This window comes from Camellia sinensis, chromosome 10, assembly GCF_055761805.1.
Source record: "Camellia sinensis isolate YWXY chromosome 10, ASM5576180v1, whole genome shotgun sequence".
Taxonomy (NCBI): Eukaryota; Viridiplantae; Streptophyta; class Magnoliopsida; order Ericales; family Theaceae; genus Camellia; species Camellia sinensis.
This window is the reverse complement of record NC_138970.1, coordinates 179,907,695-179,926,305: the sequence shown is the minus strand read 5'-3', so window position 1 is coordinate 179,926,305 and position 18,611 is coordinate 179,907,695. Positions and strand designations below refer to the sequence as shown.

General features: G+C 34.1%; 2 protein-coding genes across 17 annotated transcripts; one reads left to right on the top strand and one right to left on the bottom strand.

Annotated features, from left to right (window-relative positions):
- The first annotated feature begins 5,711 nt into the window (after nt 1-5,711).
- Nucleotides 5,712-12,396, top strand: LOC114312642 (squamosa promoter-binding-like protein 3). 16 transcript variants are annotated; one of them, XM_082893004.1, is made up of 8 exons: nt 5,769-6,010; nt 8,406-8,872; nt 8,966-9,146; nt 9,408-9,547; nt 10,298-10,537; nt 11,470-11,640; nt 11,739-11,815; nt 12,217-12,396. In XM_082893004.1, the coding sequence occupies exons 2-8, from the start codon at nt 8,488-8,490 to the stop codon at nt 12,226-12,228; spliced, it is 1,206 nt and encodes a 401-aa protein (XP_082749130.1). In that variant the 5' UTR covers nt 5,769-6,010; nt 8,406-8,487; the 3' UTR covers nt 12,229-12,396. The 16 variants fall into 16 exon arrangements, with proteins under 16 accessions (XP_028114710.2, XP_028114704.2, XP_082749124.1 ...); XM_028258909.2 differs by having other exon boundaries at nt 5,712-6,010; nt 8,406-9,146; nt 11,726-11,815; XM_082892998.1 differs by having other exon boundaries at nt 5,715-5,867; nt 8,406-9,146.
- A 1,397-nt stretch (nt 12,397-13,793) lies between these two features.
- LOC114312644 (ranBP2-type zinc finger protein At1g67325) lies at nt 13,794-17,971 on the bottom strand. The gene is made up of 10 exons (XM_028258910.2): nt 17,688-17,971; nt 16,921-16,951; nt 16,613-16,728; nt 15,843-16,116; nt 15,386-15,456; nt 14,996-15,041; nt 14,773-14,882; nt 14,565-14,589; nt 14,329-14,480; nt 13,794-14,110 (listed from the first exon to the last, which is right to left on the bottom strand). Exons 1-10 carry the CDS (start codon nt 17,694-17,696, stop codon nt 14,108-14,110), a joined length of 837 nt encoding a protein of 278 aa, XP_028114711.2. The 5' UTR covers nt 17,697-17,971; the 3' UTR covers nt 13,794-14,107.
- Nucleotides 17,972-18,611: the final 640 nt, after the last annotated feature.

Sequence of the window (18,611 nt, the reverse complement as noted above, 5' to 3'; positions counted from 1 at the left end):
ATTGGCGGTTGGGTAATTAAAGTTGCTAAAAAATCATTATTTTCCAACAATTCTTGTATATACTCAAGGTAAGAATCGAATCAATTGATCATTTCTTTCCTATTATGGGATTTGTTAGTTGATTATTTCTCTTCATTATAGGACTCTTTATTGAATTGATAGGGTTGGATTTATTGATTGTAGATTTAATTATTTGTTTGTCCCTATTGTTGGGTTAATAGATTTTAGTTATTGATTGTGAATTTATAAATCATGTTAACATAAATATCATGATAATTGTAATATTCTATCTCACCGATTAATAAAAAATTTTAAAAAATGTATAAGAATAATAAAATCTGGTTGTTACTTGTTATGGGAGAAAACATATGTGTGTTCTCTAAGATATATTTTTTGATCCGCCACCAGTTACAATGGTTACAAAGTAAACTTTCACACATAACAAAACTCACCAAACTCAAGTACAAATTCTCCCAATCTCTCACCAAATCTAGAAGTATTTAACAATATTATTATGAGCCAAACAAGCTATTTTTACAGTACAAAAATTCTGCCTACGTTTCTCACATTTTACCTACATTTTTTCTTTCTCTTTCCAAATTTCTTCTCAAATCTTCCAACCAAACAAAGCGTAAAGTTATGGATTAATTACATAAAATTAAAAATTAAAAAAATATCATGTTCACGTGTGGGCAGAACGAAAAACAAAAATTAACCAAAAACATTTTCTATGATAAACAAAAAACAAGCTTATTTGAACGAAAAATGTTTTCAACTTTTAAAAGGTGAAAAATGTTTCTTGAATCAAGCTTTTATCGATGTCACCACATTACCACCACTACCATCACCTCCACCACTGCACCACTACCACCACGGCAATAACCACCATTACCACTGTCACCTCTACTGCTACCTTCATCTCATTACTACCTCTACTACAATCACCACCACACCACTATTGCCGCCATCACCACTATTGCTACCACCACCCGAACACCTCCACCCTGCCACTGTCACTACCACCACCACTAATGCAACCGTTAGTACATTAATTTCAAAAGCACAATCAAACATAAGAAAACATTTTCTTGAAAAAGTTTTCTATAAAAAATGTTTTGCAAATTTTTTTTCTATAAAATGTTTACCGTTGAAACAAATGGAGCGTCAGAGAAACATTTTCATATCAAATGTAGAAAGGAACTTTCAAGAGATTTCCCTTGTGCACCATTTCTCACCACAAAAATCATTTTCACCATTTCTCATCTACTTAATCAAACAAACAATGAGAGATCTTTTTCTCTTCCTCTTCATTTATTTTATTTTATTTTCTCCAAATCCTTCAACCCAAACAGACTATAACTGACCAATTTGCAAAGAATCCCAACTGTTGTCCATGTTCTCAAAACCTAACTGCTGGTGTAAAAAATATAGACAATAGAGAAATTGTTGTTCATATTTATAGATTTTTTTTTTCTTTATGATTCTTATTTTCATAGTAATTGGAACAATTTCGTCGATTTTCAAAAGAAAAACATTATTCAAAATAGAATCTAAAAAATTGAAAAAATAAAAATGTATTGATTCAAAGCCAGATAGGGAAAGAAAATGGATATGTTGCCATTAATGGTGACAAACAAAAAAGAAAGGGGTTGGCCTAGTGGCTCGAGGCCTGGGGTTTAGGAGGCTATTCAGGTCTTAGGTTCAATCCCCTAACCAACATAAAACCTTGAGGCCACGGACCGTATAGAAACTTGTTTTGAAAGGCTTGTTTAGATTGTAAGAACTTAATCTGGTGTGCAAAAGTTGGCTAGGATACCTAAAAATAAAAAAAATAAAAACAAAATTATTCTTGCAATGTTGTCTTTTGGGCCATGAATTCTAGGCTTTTTCAATTGCGGTGCGTCTTCTTCTGTGCGGTTTGCCATTGATTTTGGCAACCAAAGATAGGAAGTTTTGAGGATGATGTGATTCTTCTTCTTCTTCTTCTTCGTGGTCCTGTGTTGTGAATGTGATAGATATAGACCCGTTGAACGGTTAGTTACCATCGACTTCCCTTTTTATAGTAAAGCTTGGAAAAGTAATGGGGTTCCGACTTGATTCGACCTAATCCAATTGGCTATGGCCTACTTTTTTGGATTAGAGAGTAATTGGGCTTACGTGGCTTCCTTGGTTTAGAGAGGAATTGGGCTTACAATTTTGTACCTAAAACTATGCAAAAGTATTATTTTCATCATTTTAGACCATTTTTAGAAGAGATATTTTTGTATAATTTTCATAGTCAAGGATAGGGGTACTCATGGGTTGGATTTAGGTGGGTGGCATGTCATCCTCCACCCATCTAAATGAGGTTCAGGTTAAGAAAACTTCATCCACATCAGACCACTCATTGTTTTGAAATTGATTGAGTGGGTTAGACAAATTGACAGGGTGGATATTGATCGGGTTCGCGGACTAAACAAATCCTAATTTTACAAAAACAATTCTAATTTTTTTAAAGACAAATTCTATTTTACAAAAAAAAAAAGTCATAGTTTGTTTTAACTAAACAATAAAGAGTAGGGGTTATGCTTTATCTGAAAAGTGAAAAGTTTCCTTCAATTTTCAATACTTTATTTATTGAATAATTTTTTTAATTTTTTTTGACTAAAATATAAAGTGAAAAAAATATTGTGATGATTTTTTGACTTTTTATTAAAAAAATATGTAAAAAGTAGAGATGAAATCAAATTTTTAACTTTTTATATAATTTTTTAACTTTCTAAATTTTTTTAGTGACTTTTTACCATTACTACAACTCCCCAAACTTACCTTTAATATTTCCCCACCCTAATTAAAGGATTAATATAAACAAAGTGATAAATACAAAATAAAATAGGGAAATTTGGCTATAAACCCCCTTTACCTTCCTTTCATTGTTAAAAGGACTAAGAAAAAAATTATACTTTCTAAACCCCCTCATAATTATAAAATCCTATATAAAGGACAAAATTTATTATTTAAATATTTTATCAGACTATTATACCCTTGGCTACACTTCTCAGATCTACACCATTTTGATGGGGAGAAGTTCAAATCTACAGATTCGGCGGCGAGAGAGAGAGAGAGATGTACGGAGAACATGGAAGGAGAAGCGCGGCCCAAGGGATCGAAGAGATTGCGGGAAAAGATGGGGAGAATGAGCACCAAGAGGCCGGCGAATGCAACTCTCTGAGTTTGGTTGCTATGGCTATCTACCTTCATATCTTACCCTAGATATGTGTATATGTATATATATATATATATATATATGCAGATATCAGAAGAAGAAGTGGAGCATCACTAAAAGTTGAGGAATTTTTTGCGCTGTAGAGTGTCTGCCTTCACGTGTTCACAGACGAAGAACAACTGGCTGTCTGAACATGTGTTACTGTGGAGTGTTTTGCTTTGTTCGTGAGAGGTTTGGAGGTTGTTGAACACGTGTTCAATTCTAGGAATTTTTTGTTTGTAAGCTTTAAAAGTTGAGCATCACTAATCCAGAATATTGAATTTTAATTCTATTAAATATTGTCTAGGTTTTATCACCATCATGGTTACATTCCTCATTCAAGATTTTGAGAATATATGTATATATATATATATATATATTTGTGTGTATAAGTGTTGTTGAACATATGTATTCTTTTCATTGAGATTTGTGATTGTTGATCGAGTTTTAAAAGTTTTTCTTCTCAATTAGATATGTTGATTTGTTGATTAATTTGTTTTGTTTTTGTTTGTTTTGTTTTTGATTTATTTTTGTTGTTTTTTATCAAATTTTATTTGATAGAACCAGAGTAAAATTTTACTCTGGTTCTATTGTTCTGTTTTTTCATTTGACAGAACCAGAGTAAAATTTTACTTTTATACAAAGTAAAATTTTATTTTTGTGTAGAGTCTAACATTTTACTAGTTTTTCAGAGTAAAATTTTACTTTTATACAGAGTAAAATTTTACTTTTAGCTTCAAAGTCTCACAGTTTACTCGTTTTTCAGAGTAAAATTTTACTTTTATACAGAGTAAAATTTTACTTTTAGTTTAAGAATATAAAATTTTACTTTCATACAGAATAAAATTTTACTTTCATACAAAGTAAAATTTTATGAGGGTAATATGGTAAAAGAAACAAGTTTTAAAATATTAGGGGGTTTTGAAAATACTTATATAATTCTTGTCCTTTTGAAAGACAAATTAGATAGTGAGGGAGTTATCACCAAATCCCCCAATAAAATAAAATATTATTTGATTAATAGTTAAGTGGTCAATTATAGGTGTCGATTGGATGTGGGGTGGGTTAGGTTGATTTTTTGATTAAGTTAGTATAAAAGATAAAATAGATTAAAAATTAATAAAATAAAATATTATATTCTAACTATAATTATTTTATTTTTTCTCTTATAAAAGTCAAAAAAATCAATTCAAATGAATTTTTTAACCGAGACTAGGCCTGGTTTGGGAACAGGCTATTTTAGTAACCTTTTGATTTTTTATGAAAAGATGTGCAGAAAAGTAAAGAGGTGACGTGACAAGTTTTAGTTAACTTTTTGACTTTTTGACTAAAATAATCACTCCCCAAACGAGACCTAAAATGCTAAAAAGCCAAACCAACTTTCCAAAGGAAACCATAATCTTTAAAAATCACTCGCACGTTATTTTTTGAAAGCGTTTCCAATACTTACTCAGATAATTGGATGAAACCTGTCTATTTTTTCTACTCTAACTATGGTAACAAACACATCAAATAAAAATGAGGTTAAATTTTTCATCAAATTAAAAAAGGTTTAATTTTTTATCAAATTTTACAGACGATTAACAAGATAATTAACTAGACAATCGGTCAAACTTAGTGGGTGTTTAGGAAGATAGTTAAATTTTTTTTGTGATTAGATGTGATATTTGTGAGAGAAAAAGTGAAATGATTATGAGGTTTGACGTGATATTTTATTTGAATTTGTTTTTTTTATTTATTTTGTAACTAATTTGTCTTTTAGTAAAAAAAAAAAAACAAAAAAAAAACCTAAAAACTAACTTCCCAAACATCCCCTTAATGGAACAATTGAAAAATAACATATCATTATATCAAATCAAATTTCAACAATAATAGAAAATTTTAAAATTTGAACTTTAAAGGAAATTTTACGCATATAATAAGGGAAAAAATAAGAATAAAAATAAAAACAAAAACAAACAAACCAACCACAGGAACACGTCACATCATATACACATGAAACAAGAAAAAAAAATAAAAAAATAAAAACAAGGAAAATGCTAGAAGTTTTAAATTTTCTACTAAATAAATGACTAAGCCTCTGTTTGGCAAGTTGGTTCTTGGGCTTTTTTGGCTATTTTAGCCACAAAAGACAAAATAGGCTATTTTAGCCATAACAAACAAAACATCACATCCAACCCATAATCATTCCATTCTTCTCTCACAAAAAAACTCAAAAAAGCCAAAAAGCTAAAAAGCCCTTCCCAAACCAAGCTTTTAAGCCCAGGCTAAAATAGCCAAAAAAGCCAAAAAGCCAAAAAGCCAACCCACTTCCCAAACGGAGGCTAAATGTCTCACATAGGTATAGGGCCACAAAATTGTGAACTCCACACCCACTCCCATATGAGACATTTAATCATTTATTTGATAAAAAATTTGATATCGCTATCATTACTCTAAAAACAATCAAACAAAACCACAAGCACACGTCACATCACATCGCATTTCATCAAATTTTTACTCAAGTGTGACACCACCTCCTTTTATCCATCTCCGTCCACTTTCTCCATTTGGTAAAGTGGAAAACCGTCCGATTTTCCTAGCTTTTCGTTGTAAAAAATATGCATTGAGTGTTTCTGAATCGGTAAGCCTCTCACAACATATCCGTATACAAACCCAAAAGGAGCAGTAATCATATCATATTTTCAACAGCCACTGTTAAAAACCGCTCATTTTCCTTCGTTTTCTCGGAATTTGCGAGAAAAGAAAATATAAAGCTGTTTCGAGGTTATTTCTGGTTACGATTTGGCTTACTTTTCCTCAACTTACTGTTGCTATGAACCCTAGAAGAAAAATTATTGAGCATACTACAGGAATCAACTCGATTGCATTAAATTTGTAGTTGTTAATACAGTAGTTTTTTTAAATTTTTTTATTTTACCCCAATTTCGGTGAAACATATGCTTCTTTATTTCAAATTAGTCGATGTTTGGTACTTCAATTTATTGTTACTTCCAAAATTTGATGAGTTTTTGCTTTGGAAACGGTAAAGATGTTTTTTTTTTTCCTATGTAAAGATTTTCTCTTGTTTCAATGAAACCCTAGAAAGGATGCCATAGCTTTGTTTGTAAGTGGTTGTTTCTGACAGTTCACTTCAAAACCCTGAAAAAAGTTTATAAGGATTTCCTCTTTAGGAAAGTCAATGGGTAAAGTAAATGCTCATGTCAATGATAGTTAGAGCAAAACAATTGAGCTATTTTATTATTATTATTATTTGTTCATTGTTGATCAATGATTCAGTGAAAGCATTCTTTTTTGTTGAGTATTTCTTCTGGGTTTGTTTTTTGCACTAATTTGATCTATTAGGCGTTTAGATACATATGGTTTAGGTTGAGGATGTATGTTCGGTGTAAATTGTTGGAGCATAATTTTACTACTTAGCTAGGGTCCAAACCAATCATGCTCATGCTGGTTGCCTAATGTTGCTACTGAAAGCGTCAAATTACAGCTTATATGTACGTGGCAATTAAAGATGAGACATTTCCAGTATCTCTTGAAATAATGAGAGAGAGAGAGAGAGAGAGAGAGAGAGGGAGAGAGCTGCTCTGTGCTATTTTACTATGTCTCGATTACGAATTTAGGTTTTTACAAATTTTGGATAGTCATAGTAGTAAAATGCTAAATTATTAGGTCAAACCTGGCAATTGTGAAAACTTGGAGTAGCAGAGTTCTGAGTTTTGTGCATATTAGTTGTTTGGATATCAATTATATGTTGGCTCAGAATACCTACTTGTATGCTTAGCTATGGAGGCAAACTGCTTGATAAAATATCTCTTCACCTTAGTTAATTCTCTCTCTCTTTCTCACTCGGTGAGTGCGTGTGCATATTTTGAAGTTTGGGTTAGGGTCAGTGGTTCCTGTGCAGTGGCAAAGTCAGAATTTTGGCTTAGAGGGGGCAATATTAAGTTCAGCCAAAGGGTTGTGTTTTCTGTATACAAAAATAATAATACTTACAGCTGACCAAAAATTATCATATTCACATTTATGTTAAATATATTGTTGACTGAGTGTGTATACGTATCAATAAAATGTTTCTCTTAATGAAGTATTTGTGTAATTTGCAATGATAAATAATATATAATGAACCACTTCAAAGAATCCCAAGACTAATGTGTAAGCTACATACTCTAGTAACTCGATTCTTTATCGAATTATCCCTTCTCTAAATTTTGTTGGATTAGCATTCCTTGCCCGTGCATACCAAAGTGTTAAAAGGATTATTTATAGATTATTCTGAGCAAATTATTGAGCTCTTTGCTTAGTAAAGGAAAAAGTACTAGAACAATGTCTGCACTCTATCTTCCCCAAACCAAATACAACCGTGTAAAATTTGGCTTAATATTCTCAGATTACTGCAACTATTTTCGGTGTTATGCTGCAGTCATTGTTATTATTCTCGAATTGTAGCAGGAAGGTATTTAAGTCCAGGTATGGCCCAGGTAACTTTAATGCTTGGATTTTCACTTAATTTAGTAATAAGAAGAGAGAGAGAACAAAGAGGTTTAAGTAGAGAAAGACAGAACAAGATAAGTTTAAGCATTGTGATTATGTTATATGTGAAATAAATAATGGAGAATTTACAGTACAAATAACCTTTAGAGGGAGCAAATTGCAGGGATTTTTTTGATAGCAAAAAAGAGAGTAGAGTTTTAAAAGATTTAGATTAAGTGACATACAATTTCAGAGGTGTAATCCAAATAAAAAAAAGAAAAGAAATTATGAATAGGCAAACTGTAATTCAGGGGGAGCAGCCCCCTCTGGTCCCCAAGTAGCCCCACCACCATTCCTGTGGATGATTGAAACAAGTGATTGATACTTATTTAAAGGAAATATTGGCATTTACTTTGTGTAATTCATCAATCTCCTGAAATAGATATGCTCTGCAGGTTCATGGGCTGAGTCTTAAAGATAGTCTTTTTCTTCTTGTGACATGGATTACTCATCCACTACATCTCTTGTAATCCAATCTTTCTAGAACATCTTAATAGTTTTAGTTCTGTTCTTGTGTTCTTTCTGCCTTTTACATGATCTATTGTATTTTTCTTTCCTTTTTTTAATTGTAGTTTTTTTAAATCAGATGTTATTCTATCTAAATTAACTTTGATTTATCTGCATGTTAAAGATGCAGATCTGATACCCAGTTGCTTGTGCATTCTGTGGCGAGGAAGATTGAGTGAAATGAAAACATAAACTCTCTATCTGCAATGGATTGGAATGCTAAGTGGGACTGGGAAAACCTAATCACGTTCAATTCAAAAACTGTTGAAAGTCCTAAGAAGCAACCAACAGACTGGGAAATTGGGGAGGGAGAAATTGATACAGTGTCTTTTAATCTATCTGGGGGTGGAGCTGTTGGTTCCAGCTCTGATTTGGCACATGGTTCTTCAGCAAGGAGCTCAGTATCAGCTTCCATGGATTCTTCATCAAAGGAGATATCAAAAATGTCAAAGATTGCTGTCGAGGCATTTCATGATTTTCCTGAAGATTTTGGCAAGAAGGATGAATTGGCCAGAACTGAGTTAGCTGGAACTTCTCTACCACTGGAGCCTTCAGTTGGCTCTGGTGAACTGTTGATTGGTCTGAAGCTTGGTAAGCGGACATATTTTGAAAATAATTATGCTGGGGATAATGCTAAGACTTCATCTTTGTCTGTGATTCCTGTATCATCTGCTGCCTCCACAGCAAAGAAAATAAAATCATCTAGTCAGACGCATCGCCCACGCTGCCAAGTTGAAGGTTGCAACCTTGACCTCTCATCGGCTAAAGAGTATCATCGGAAGCATAGAGTTTGTGAGAGTCATTCGAAATGCGCAAAGGTGGTTGTATGTGGTCTAGAACGTCGGTTTTGCCAACAATGTAGCAGGTAAACTTTGTATGACAATGTAGAAAAACCTGAACCCAGGACTGCTTTGTTCCATAACTTAAAATTGTCAGGTTCCTCATGGTTGCCCTTGCCTGCATCTTTTAGACTGATAGTTGCATCCATCTCTTGATGTTGTCACCTCAAATCTTTTTTGGTTATAATGAGTATCTATTGTATATTCATTCTACTCTGCTTAGAGCCCTTCTCTTTGCTTATAATGAGCGATTTTGACACAACAGCGGCTTGTTTGCAATTTTGAAGGTTCCACAATTTGTCAGAATTTGATGAGAAGAAGCGAAGCTGTCGTAAGCGGCTTTCTGATCATAATGCACGTCGTCGCAAACCACAACAAGATGCAATTCAGTTTGATTCATCAATGCTGCTGTCTTCTCCATTTTTGGGTATATTGTTTTTAACTCAAAACTTTGTGAGAGTGCATCCTTGTTAGTGTTGAATTTGAGTAGACAGGATTTGAACATGCCACACAATACTGCTTTTTAGTTTTGAGCCGTGATTTCCCTCGAGAAAATGTGATTTGATATCTCAATTTCTGATTTCTTCTTTTTTTGACGAACTTCTGGCATCTGCACTAGCAACAAGGAACCGTGCAACCCAAAAGTGTTTTTGGGGTACTCACATATGGAAATGTCATTTTGCTTCTATCTTTTCATTTAACCAATTCAACCATAACAAGGAACACTTTAAAGTTGAGAAAATGAAGTAGATTTCTCTAATAACATTATCTTTTGTTTCCTAATAAAATAGTTAACTTCACTTAACAATCACATCACATTTTAATTATTGATAATTCTATTATGTGAAAAACTCTTGGCATTCTTGGAGATTTTAATTCTTTGAACAAAGAAGGAAGAAGAAGAAAACTCTTGGAGATATACCAAATGCGAGTGATTAGGCTATTGTATCTGTAGGTAATGTATCCCTAGATTAATTTATTTTATTGTTCTTATTTGGACATTTTCTACTTGTTTCATTAATCCATGTATTATGAAGTAATTGAATAATAAAAAAATATTTCAGGAGTATATTTGAAGATGGTTTAAAGTATAACAAATGAATCATTATGAGTATCGTTGTGGGTTTTTCACCATACCTATGCATTTAGTTTGATCTAATCTAATACTAATGCACAGATGGGAAGCAACAGATGTGTTTTGCACTGAACAATACCCCACTTCTTCGCACAAGATCTTCTGCAAATCCTACTTGGGAAAGCGCATGCAGTTCCAAGTACTTCACACTAACAAAAGGGCACCTATCGAGATCTGGAAAAACTGGAGGCATCGATGGGCAGCCGCAATTACCAGGCATTGAGCTCTCACATTCCATCAGTATGCTTGGTCAGAACACCAGAGCTGAGATTTTCACTCGAGGTTTGTCTTTCTTCTTTGGCAGGAAATTGAGCCTTAAATGTTGTTGAAATAGTTTAACGTCATACTGCTGGTAGAGTTTAGTTGGTCGATAGTACCATTCAATTTATGCAAGGAAAGCACCAGGTTCATGGGTTGCAATGGATGATTTGGCTAGCACCGCTTGTTCACTTAGGCCTCGTTTGGGATGTTGGCTATTTTAGTTGGCTTTTTGGCTATTTTAACCAATGAAAAAAAGTTGTGATTGGGATGATTTGTGCATTTTTTTGTAATTGAATAGATGGTTGCGACAGAAGAAGTGATTGATTGATCTAATATCTTTACCTCTCAATCCCTCTAAAAAACTATGTACCCCTGGCATTATGCATTCTTTTTCTTGCCTTGGCTCAATGTTGTCGGTAGTTTCTTCTGTGATTATAGAGAATTCCAAAAGTAGGCCATCACGTATTTGGAGTCGGACCAAAACCCTTATTTTATGGAATGATGTCCTGTTTGATCATTTCACTCAATTTCAAGAACCTTAGAAGAAAATAAGTTTTGAACCAAAAATTTTCATGAATGTGTTTCAGCTGCTACTTATCATTCAGAAATAATTTATTTCTGAAAATTATGTTGTTGGTGTAAATTAGAATTCGGATATACAATTCCATTTTTACAAAATGAGAAGTGATAAGGGGATATTCATACTAGACAGGTGGAGACTTTTGTATGTCATGTTGAAGAAGGGAAGAATATGGCATTCTCAGAACTGGGGACCTAGAGGAAACATGAGTGCGGGAAAATCTTTTCCTGGCACAACTCAATGTCTCAATCTTTACCACTTTCCCACAAATTGCAATTTCATTTATTCTGTTAGATTATTTCCTTCTTGTTTTGAGTGTTTATCCCTCCATAAGTGAAATATTTGATTCAAGTCATACATGTAACTTTTGCAGGTCCGAAGGAATCTATGCTCTCTTCCAACTTGGATGCAGTGCCCAATCTTCATCGTGCTCTCTCTCTTCTGTCAACTGATTCTTGGGGTTCTGAGTCACCAAACATCATACCTGACCACCCCATTCAAAGAAATTTCACTAGCATGCCTCAGTGTGCGATGCTTCCCCAAGGTTTGCCACTAACTTCTTCAGAATACTGGCAATCTGAATGGTCTACCGATGCCCGACGTGCGCATAGCTTGACTACAAATGACAGTGGCCATTTCCAGGGAATCAAGGTCTTCAAGTCATCCAATCTGTTGAACTGACAACTCGGACTCCATTCAGCTGTTTCCTTCCTGATAAGGTTAGATGTTAACATCCATAATTTTTATTTTTTTATTTAATGATGTTTCCAAAATGGGAATGAACGGGTTGGTTAAACCATTTATGCTCTTGCTCTGCTTGTTTCGGCGGAAAAACATTTTTTTCCAGTTTTACACCTTTGGTGGGATGGAAAATGAAAGATGGAAATATATATTATTTTTTGGTGGTCAAAACAAATTTATTTGGACAGAAAATGTTTTCACTTTTCAAAGGTGGAAAACATGTTTTTTCTTAACTCTTACCACCACCACCCCACCATTAATATAACTAGCCGTTTTAAGCTAGCAACCAAACATGGTAAACCAATTTGTGCCGAAACAAACGGAGTGTTACTATCAACTAGTTAAATTAGCCTTGATAAATCTATTTATTGATTCTCAGGGTTCATGGTAAGGCTTTTTGGCTCGATGGAGTTGTAAATCGTCCCTTGACAGCTAACAATCTGGTCTCAGAGCCCTCACTGCTTGCCAAACAAATTTTTGATTTAACTGTCTTTATCTTTTTCAACTCTGGGAGAAGATTGGTGATTTTCCTTGAATCGACAAATTTGTTTTTGTTGTTTGGTTGGCCCTTTAGGGTCTTGTTATTTTTATTTTACTCTGTATGTTGTTTGTTTTATCTTAATATAACTGCTTTTTATCTTTCTTAAAAAGGAAAAAAAAAAAAAAAATCTTTTGTTTTAGTATTGCACTACTTGACTATCAAATTCATTTCATGTGGAAGATTCAAATTTTGTGTGCCTGATGTCATCCAACAATTTTATGGTTTATCATAGTTCCAATTTATTTCGTTAGGACAAATATTAAAGGGACCAACCTCAAATGCAGATCCGAATACCTACTGTTTTAGGTTTTCTAATTTGTGAAATTTTTGGTCTGGGTGTGTATTTATTTTTTTGTCTTCGAGAAATTATCTAGCTAGGTTTACTTATAGTACACTTGTAGTGTGCTATTTCAATAGTAAGAGATTACATATACACTTTTGTCTTGTCTACTATTTTTTAAACAAGATGTCCATTTGCGTGGTCACGTGATAGGCGGAGAATAATTTCTAGTTGTCTTCGAACTTTCTAGTTGTCTTCGAAACTTAGGCCTGGCCTTGGCATTCTCAAAAATGTGTGATCGGTTAATTTCATAGATAAATTCAAGCTAGAAAATCAAAGATGCAAGTAAAATCAAACTAAAATCTTGGGCTACTAAATTCTCTTCTCTCTTTATTCTGTCATGCTCTTTAATGTTTTCCAAATCATATTTGACTCAAAAATCTTTAATGTAAAACATAGAGCACTTTTGTTGTGAGAGCTAAAAGGCTTGCCAGCAAAAAGGAGTCTGGTTCAGTAGGAATGAAAGCTTACACAAGGTTCCCTTAAAGATCATCCTGGTTTTAATTGATATTGATTACAAATCATTACAATGGTAAATTATAAACAATTGTGGTGGAATGATTATCAAATTATCAAATCAAAGCTGATAACATCCTGTTACAAATTTTGATAACATAGAGTTAGTTAGGCCATTGAGATGACTTTGATCATGACTAAAAGGATCTTCAGTTATGGACTAAATTGATATTACTTATGAAACTAAAAACTAAAAACTAGCCGTGTTAGTAGACAATCATGCATCACTTTCCCAGCCACCATAGCAGAACCTCAAACATGGAGAGTTCAACTAAAATCAAAGCAAAAGTGGGTATGCTCCCACGCTACCAATCAGGGTTCGATTCCCCTCCTGTTTACCTGGTTCAGACTTGGCGGTGGCCTACACCTAGCACAAATTCTCAGTCATTAGCCTTGAAATTTATCTTAAGTTGTGACTGCCGCCCCGCGCAATTGTGGGACACATAAACCTAATTATCATCCTGGAGAGAAGCATCTGCTGCTGCTAGAGATGCTAGAGCAGAGACTACTACTCAAAATAAACAGAGGGCTGCAGTAGGACCTTCCACAACTTAAAGCATAGGTCAAATGCATATTTTAACATAGAACAAAATCCTATCTAAATGTAACCATAACCTACCATAAAAATCTTGCCAGACAAAGCTAGCAGACACAATAATGCAGCTGAATAGGGGATCCATAAAAGACCACACAAATTCCATCCCAGTTTATACAACTTGACACACAGATCATGATAAGGCAAGAGTAAGTAACTCGACAAACCGCTGCAACATGAAGACGACGACATGACTGACTTTCAGACACCCATACTGAGCAATTGCTGGACTGGACGACAACTCTGGACCTTCCCAACCCTCAAACATGTCCTAGAACTCACTGGAACAGTAGACAATTATGAAATCAATAAATGCCGAGGTAGAAGAACTATCAAAATTGAAAACATAAAAGCATCCACTACTAGTCAAAGTAACTAGAGACAGATTGTAAACTTGATTACTTTTTGAGTTTGTAATATATACATGGATGGTTAACAAACTGAATGACAATTTCAAGCAACAAAAGAACGTGAGAAATAAACATATCACACAACAGACCTGATCATTTTCATCAGCTGGTTCTGAAGGGGACTCCTTTGCGTCAGATGGCTTATCAGCCCCGCAGTTTTGTCTGTTACACTTGGTCCTAAAAGGGTAGTTTATGTTATTGCATTTCTCACACTTCCAGCTCCCTTCAGGCATCTTCGGTTCTACAAGATCAAGACAAAAGATATTATGAGTATTATCATATTAAACAATCCAGCCAGCCAAAATGTAGGTTTAAAAGAACTTACTAGAATTCTTCTCAGACTTCGCGACCTGCATATTCAAGAAAATATTATTTCAGGTCAACAATTTTTAAACACATGTCGAAGCATCCATTTACTTGATGCAAGCCATAACACCAATGACATTTTAAATATTGAAAACAAGAAACTTTGTCATCCATTGATATTTTTGTATTTAAGGCTTGTGAAATCTATAAATAAAAGTAGCTCTCACCTGAGACGCAGGCTTTGGAGTATTGCACTTCCTCATATTACAAACTGTTCTAAAAGAGAAGTTGACATTGCCACATTTAGGACACGTCCAGTCATTATCACGCGTTCCATCTACAGGTATATTGGAAGACAGGCAGATAAAGTTAGTACAAAAAGAGGTAGCATGACGCCTAACCATTAGTCTTTGAGATTCAAAAACAGCCAAGCTATGACAAAATTTGCACCTTTCTTTTGAGATTTATCTTCAGGAAAAAATCCTGGCCTTGGTCCCTGCATAAAAAAAATTTCAGTCATGAGTTCTGTCAAACATCCAACACAGGTAAAATCTACTGCGATGAAAGAGCTTTCAACACTACATGAAAAGAAAAAATGAAAACAGAAAAAAGAAAAAAATGATGGGCTTCCAGGTACAGGAGGGGGTGAAGTGAAAAACTTTTCCAAAACATGAAAATATACAAAACGTAAGATTCTAAAAAAAATTGGTAACTTCAAGATGGTTATGAACGTAGCATGTATTCAAAGACATTATTGTGAAGCAATATGCTTCTTTGCAAACAAAGTACCAGGTTAACAACTATAGACATTAGGATGAACTGTTTACAGTTTACACATACCATGCCAGCATGGCCCATGGGCATAGCCAGGGCATAGCGGTCCATCATGGGTGGCATACCATACATCCCACCTGAAAGAAATAAAAATAGAAATTTACAAAAGCAGCACCCAAGAACGGTAAATGAGATAAAATGTGCAACCGAATAAGGGTAGGGTTTGCAGAATAATGTGCTGACCATAAAGAATAGAGGTTGTGGATCAGGACCACGAGTCAGTTGAGCCAATTATCATATTGACAAGCCTTCAATATGTGTATATCTACTAAAACAAAACCCTAATACTACAATTACCATTCTTCCTTGATGTGTATATGGGGAGTGCGTTGAGGGGAGCAGTTTTAGAAACAAAAGTAGAGTAGATAAATGGAAGCATAACCATGAAGCAGAAAAAGTATTATAGCAGTTACAAATATTGTTTTAAAAATATCTAACCAATTAGAAACACGAGAGCACATACCATTTCCCATCATCGATCCACTAGAATATGGTGTTGGACCAGATAGATGCAGAGGTCTATATGGGCTGCCTCCTGAAAGGCGGCTACCATAGTTGTAATGATATGCAGAACCCCCAGAAAATGGAACATCATAAGGAGGCATGGATGATCCATTGAAAAGAGAAGAGCCATAAGGTGGCACACCCATGTACATTGACGAGGGTGCACCAGAGCCTACATAGGGAGCTGATGATGAGTAGCCATGCATGGGTTGCATGGGCTTTGCAGCAGATTTCTGAAACATGGGAAAGAAAGAAACTAGGTTGGAAGAATTTAACACTGAGTGATCACAACTATTTTCACAATAGGGCAAACACAAGACATCTAAAATTGGAATTCGGAAGAAAAATTTACTATCAAATAACAACATAACTTGCTCAAGGTTAAATTGGAAATACTTTTGGGATCGTTTGGATGCCTAAATTTACTGTTTTGGAACAAAAATGTAACATGTTTCGGAAAGTGCGTTCCAAAACATAATTCGTGAGGGTATTTGCAAATTCTGGTAATGCTTGCAAAAGCATTAGTGTGCCTTGTAAAAAGAACAGCTCCAGATAGGAATGCAGTATTAACATACTTATCAAACAAAATATGAATAATTAATGCATGAATCTCGCTACATAATTGCTATAAGAAACATTATGTGTACTTAAATGATCTCATTCATTCCAGGGAAAAGATAAGAATGGGGAAGGGGGATTTTAAAAAGGCCACGTAATTTCATATCTTACAGAATTATGATCTGCTGGCCTAGACTGAGTACAGTTGCGCATATTGCAAGTCGTCCTAAATGAAAAATTGACATTGCCACAGCTAGGGCAGGTCCAGTCATCTTCCCTGCGACCGCCTACAAACATAGAAAGATTAATAAATGAGCATCCATCATAAACCAAGAAAATGAGATATATACGAGTCAACTATTGACACAAGCATAAATACAAATAAATGATAAATACACACAAGAATATTATATATATACACACACACATAAAACACACAAGTGAACCATCCTTGAGAAACAGGACAGAGGAGCGCATACCATCAGTTCGAGCTCGCTTGGCTGCTGACACCTAAAATAGAGGAATGGAACCAGGTTACTCCGAGTGATATTAGTAAAAGTAATTTTGAAAGTAAGAGTTTCAAATTCAATTTTGAAGATTTTCTTAACATTGTCTGAGATTAAGAAATATAAAAAAATATAAAATATAAAAAAAAAGGTAGTCCTTCACATAAAAACAGATATTTTGTAATCACAGGACCAAAAGAATATCTTGTAATCACATACATACTAAAGTTTTTTATGGGCAGAGATTTTTTGAAGGGGAGGGCAAAAAAATATATATATATCTTATCTTTCATTCATATTTCCAATGACTTTCCTTTTGCCTCCACAAATCACTCTCCAAATCCAAGATTCAAGCACAAACCAAAAAAACCCAATTTAAAATTTTCTAATTATTCCACTGCCTTCAATTTCTGAAACTCCCAAAACTTTTGCATAAATATACATATGTAAGCAAAAAAAAAATCCCAATTTTGAGTAGGTTTATGCAGCTCCACCAATGATTACTCGAATATACAGAAATATATGCATACATAATCCCCACAATACATATTTATATCAGGTTATTCATACATAAATACCTAACTTTTTGTCGCATCCATGGAATTGAACCAAACAATCAAAATATACAGGCAGACATTCAAATACCCTACCTTCTAGAGAGAGAAATCGATCTGATTCAGGGGGAAAAATTAAAAGGAAGAAATTGAGAAATTAAGCGGTGAAGAAGAAGATTAAATCACCTGAGACATATCGACGAGAGATCTGGAGAAGAGAGATCGGAAAGATTTTGGTTGGGTTAGAGAGAGAGAGAGAGAGAGAGAGAGAGAGTTGTTGGCGTACGAGAGTTATCGATTCGATAGGGTAGAGAGAGTCGCGAGGGCACATACACACTCATGCATATATATATATATATATGGTTGCTATATCAAAGTTAATGGTGGCCCAGCCCAATCCAGTTATGCATCTGTCTGCTCTAGCCCGCCCAATCACCCATTATCTAGCCACCTTCCTTAATTGAGGCCTCCAATTTCACCCATGATGACGTGGTTAAAGCTCATATAAAATAATTGAGAAAATTATTATGTAGTCGTATGTAGGGGATTTATTTCCTTTCTAATTTTATTATATTTTTTAATAGATTAACAGATTCACAATTTTTTAAGTTTTATATCCGAAAATCCTATTTTTTATTTTTTTATTTTTTAAATGAATGTATTACCCTTTGATTTGAGATATATATATATATATATACGCAAAAAAATAAATATTAGATTGTGGATCTCGCCTATGCGAGGTTGTCTACGATCTCGATCTCTCTCTGTGAAGTCGATCACTTTGTGCAATCTGAATCTGTGTATAGGCAATCTCTGTGTACGCTCTGTGTGTGTGTGTGTGTGTGTCTCTCTCTCTCTGTCTCTATCTCTCGATACATATATATATGTATATATATAGATAAGAAAATTTGAGTAATTTCTGGTTTGTATTCGTCAATGTTGTTATAGTTCTTTATTTTGTGATAGATTTTGTTTATTTGATACTTATTTTGTGATTTTTATATGTGATATAGTATAATGATTTTGATTTTGTTTGTTGTATAGTGAAATGTGTTTTGAATTTGTAGTTTGGAATTATGAATTCGGAAGTTTTGATACTGATATATTGTA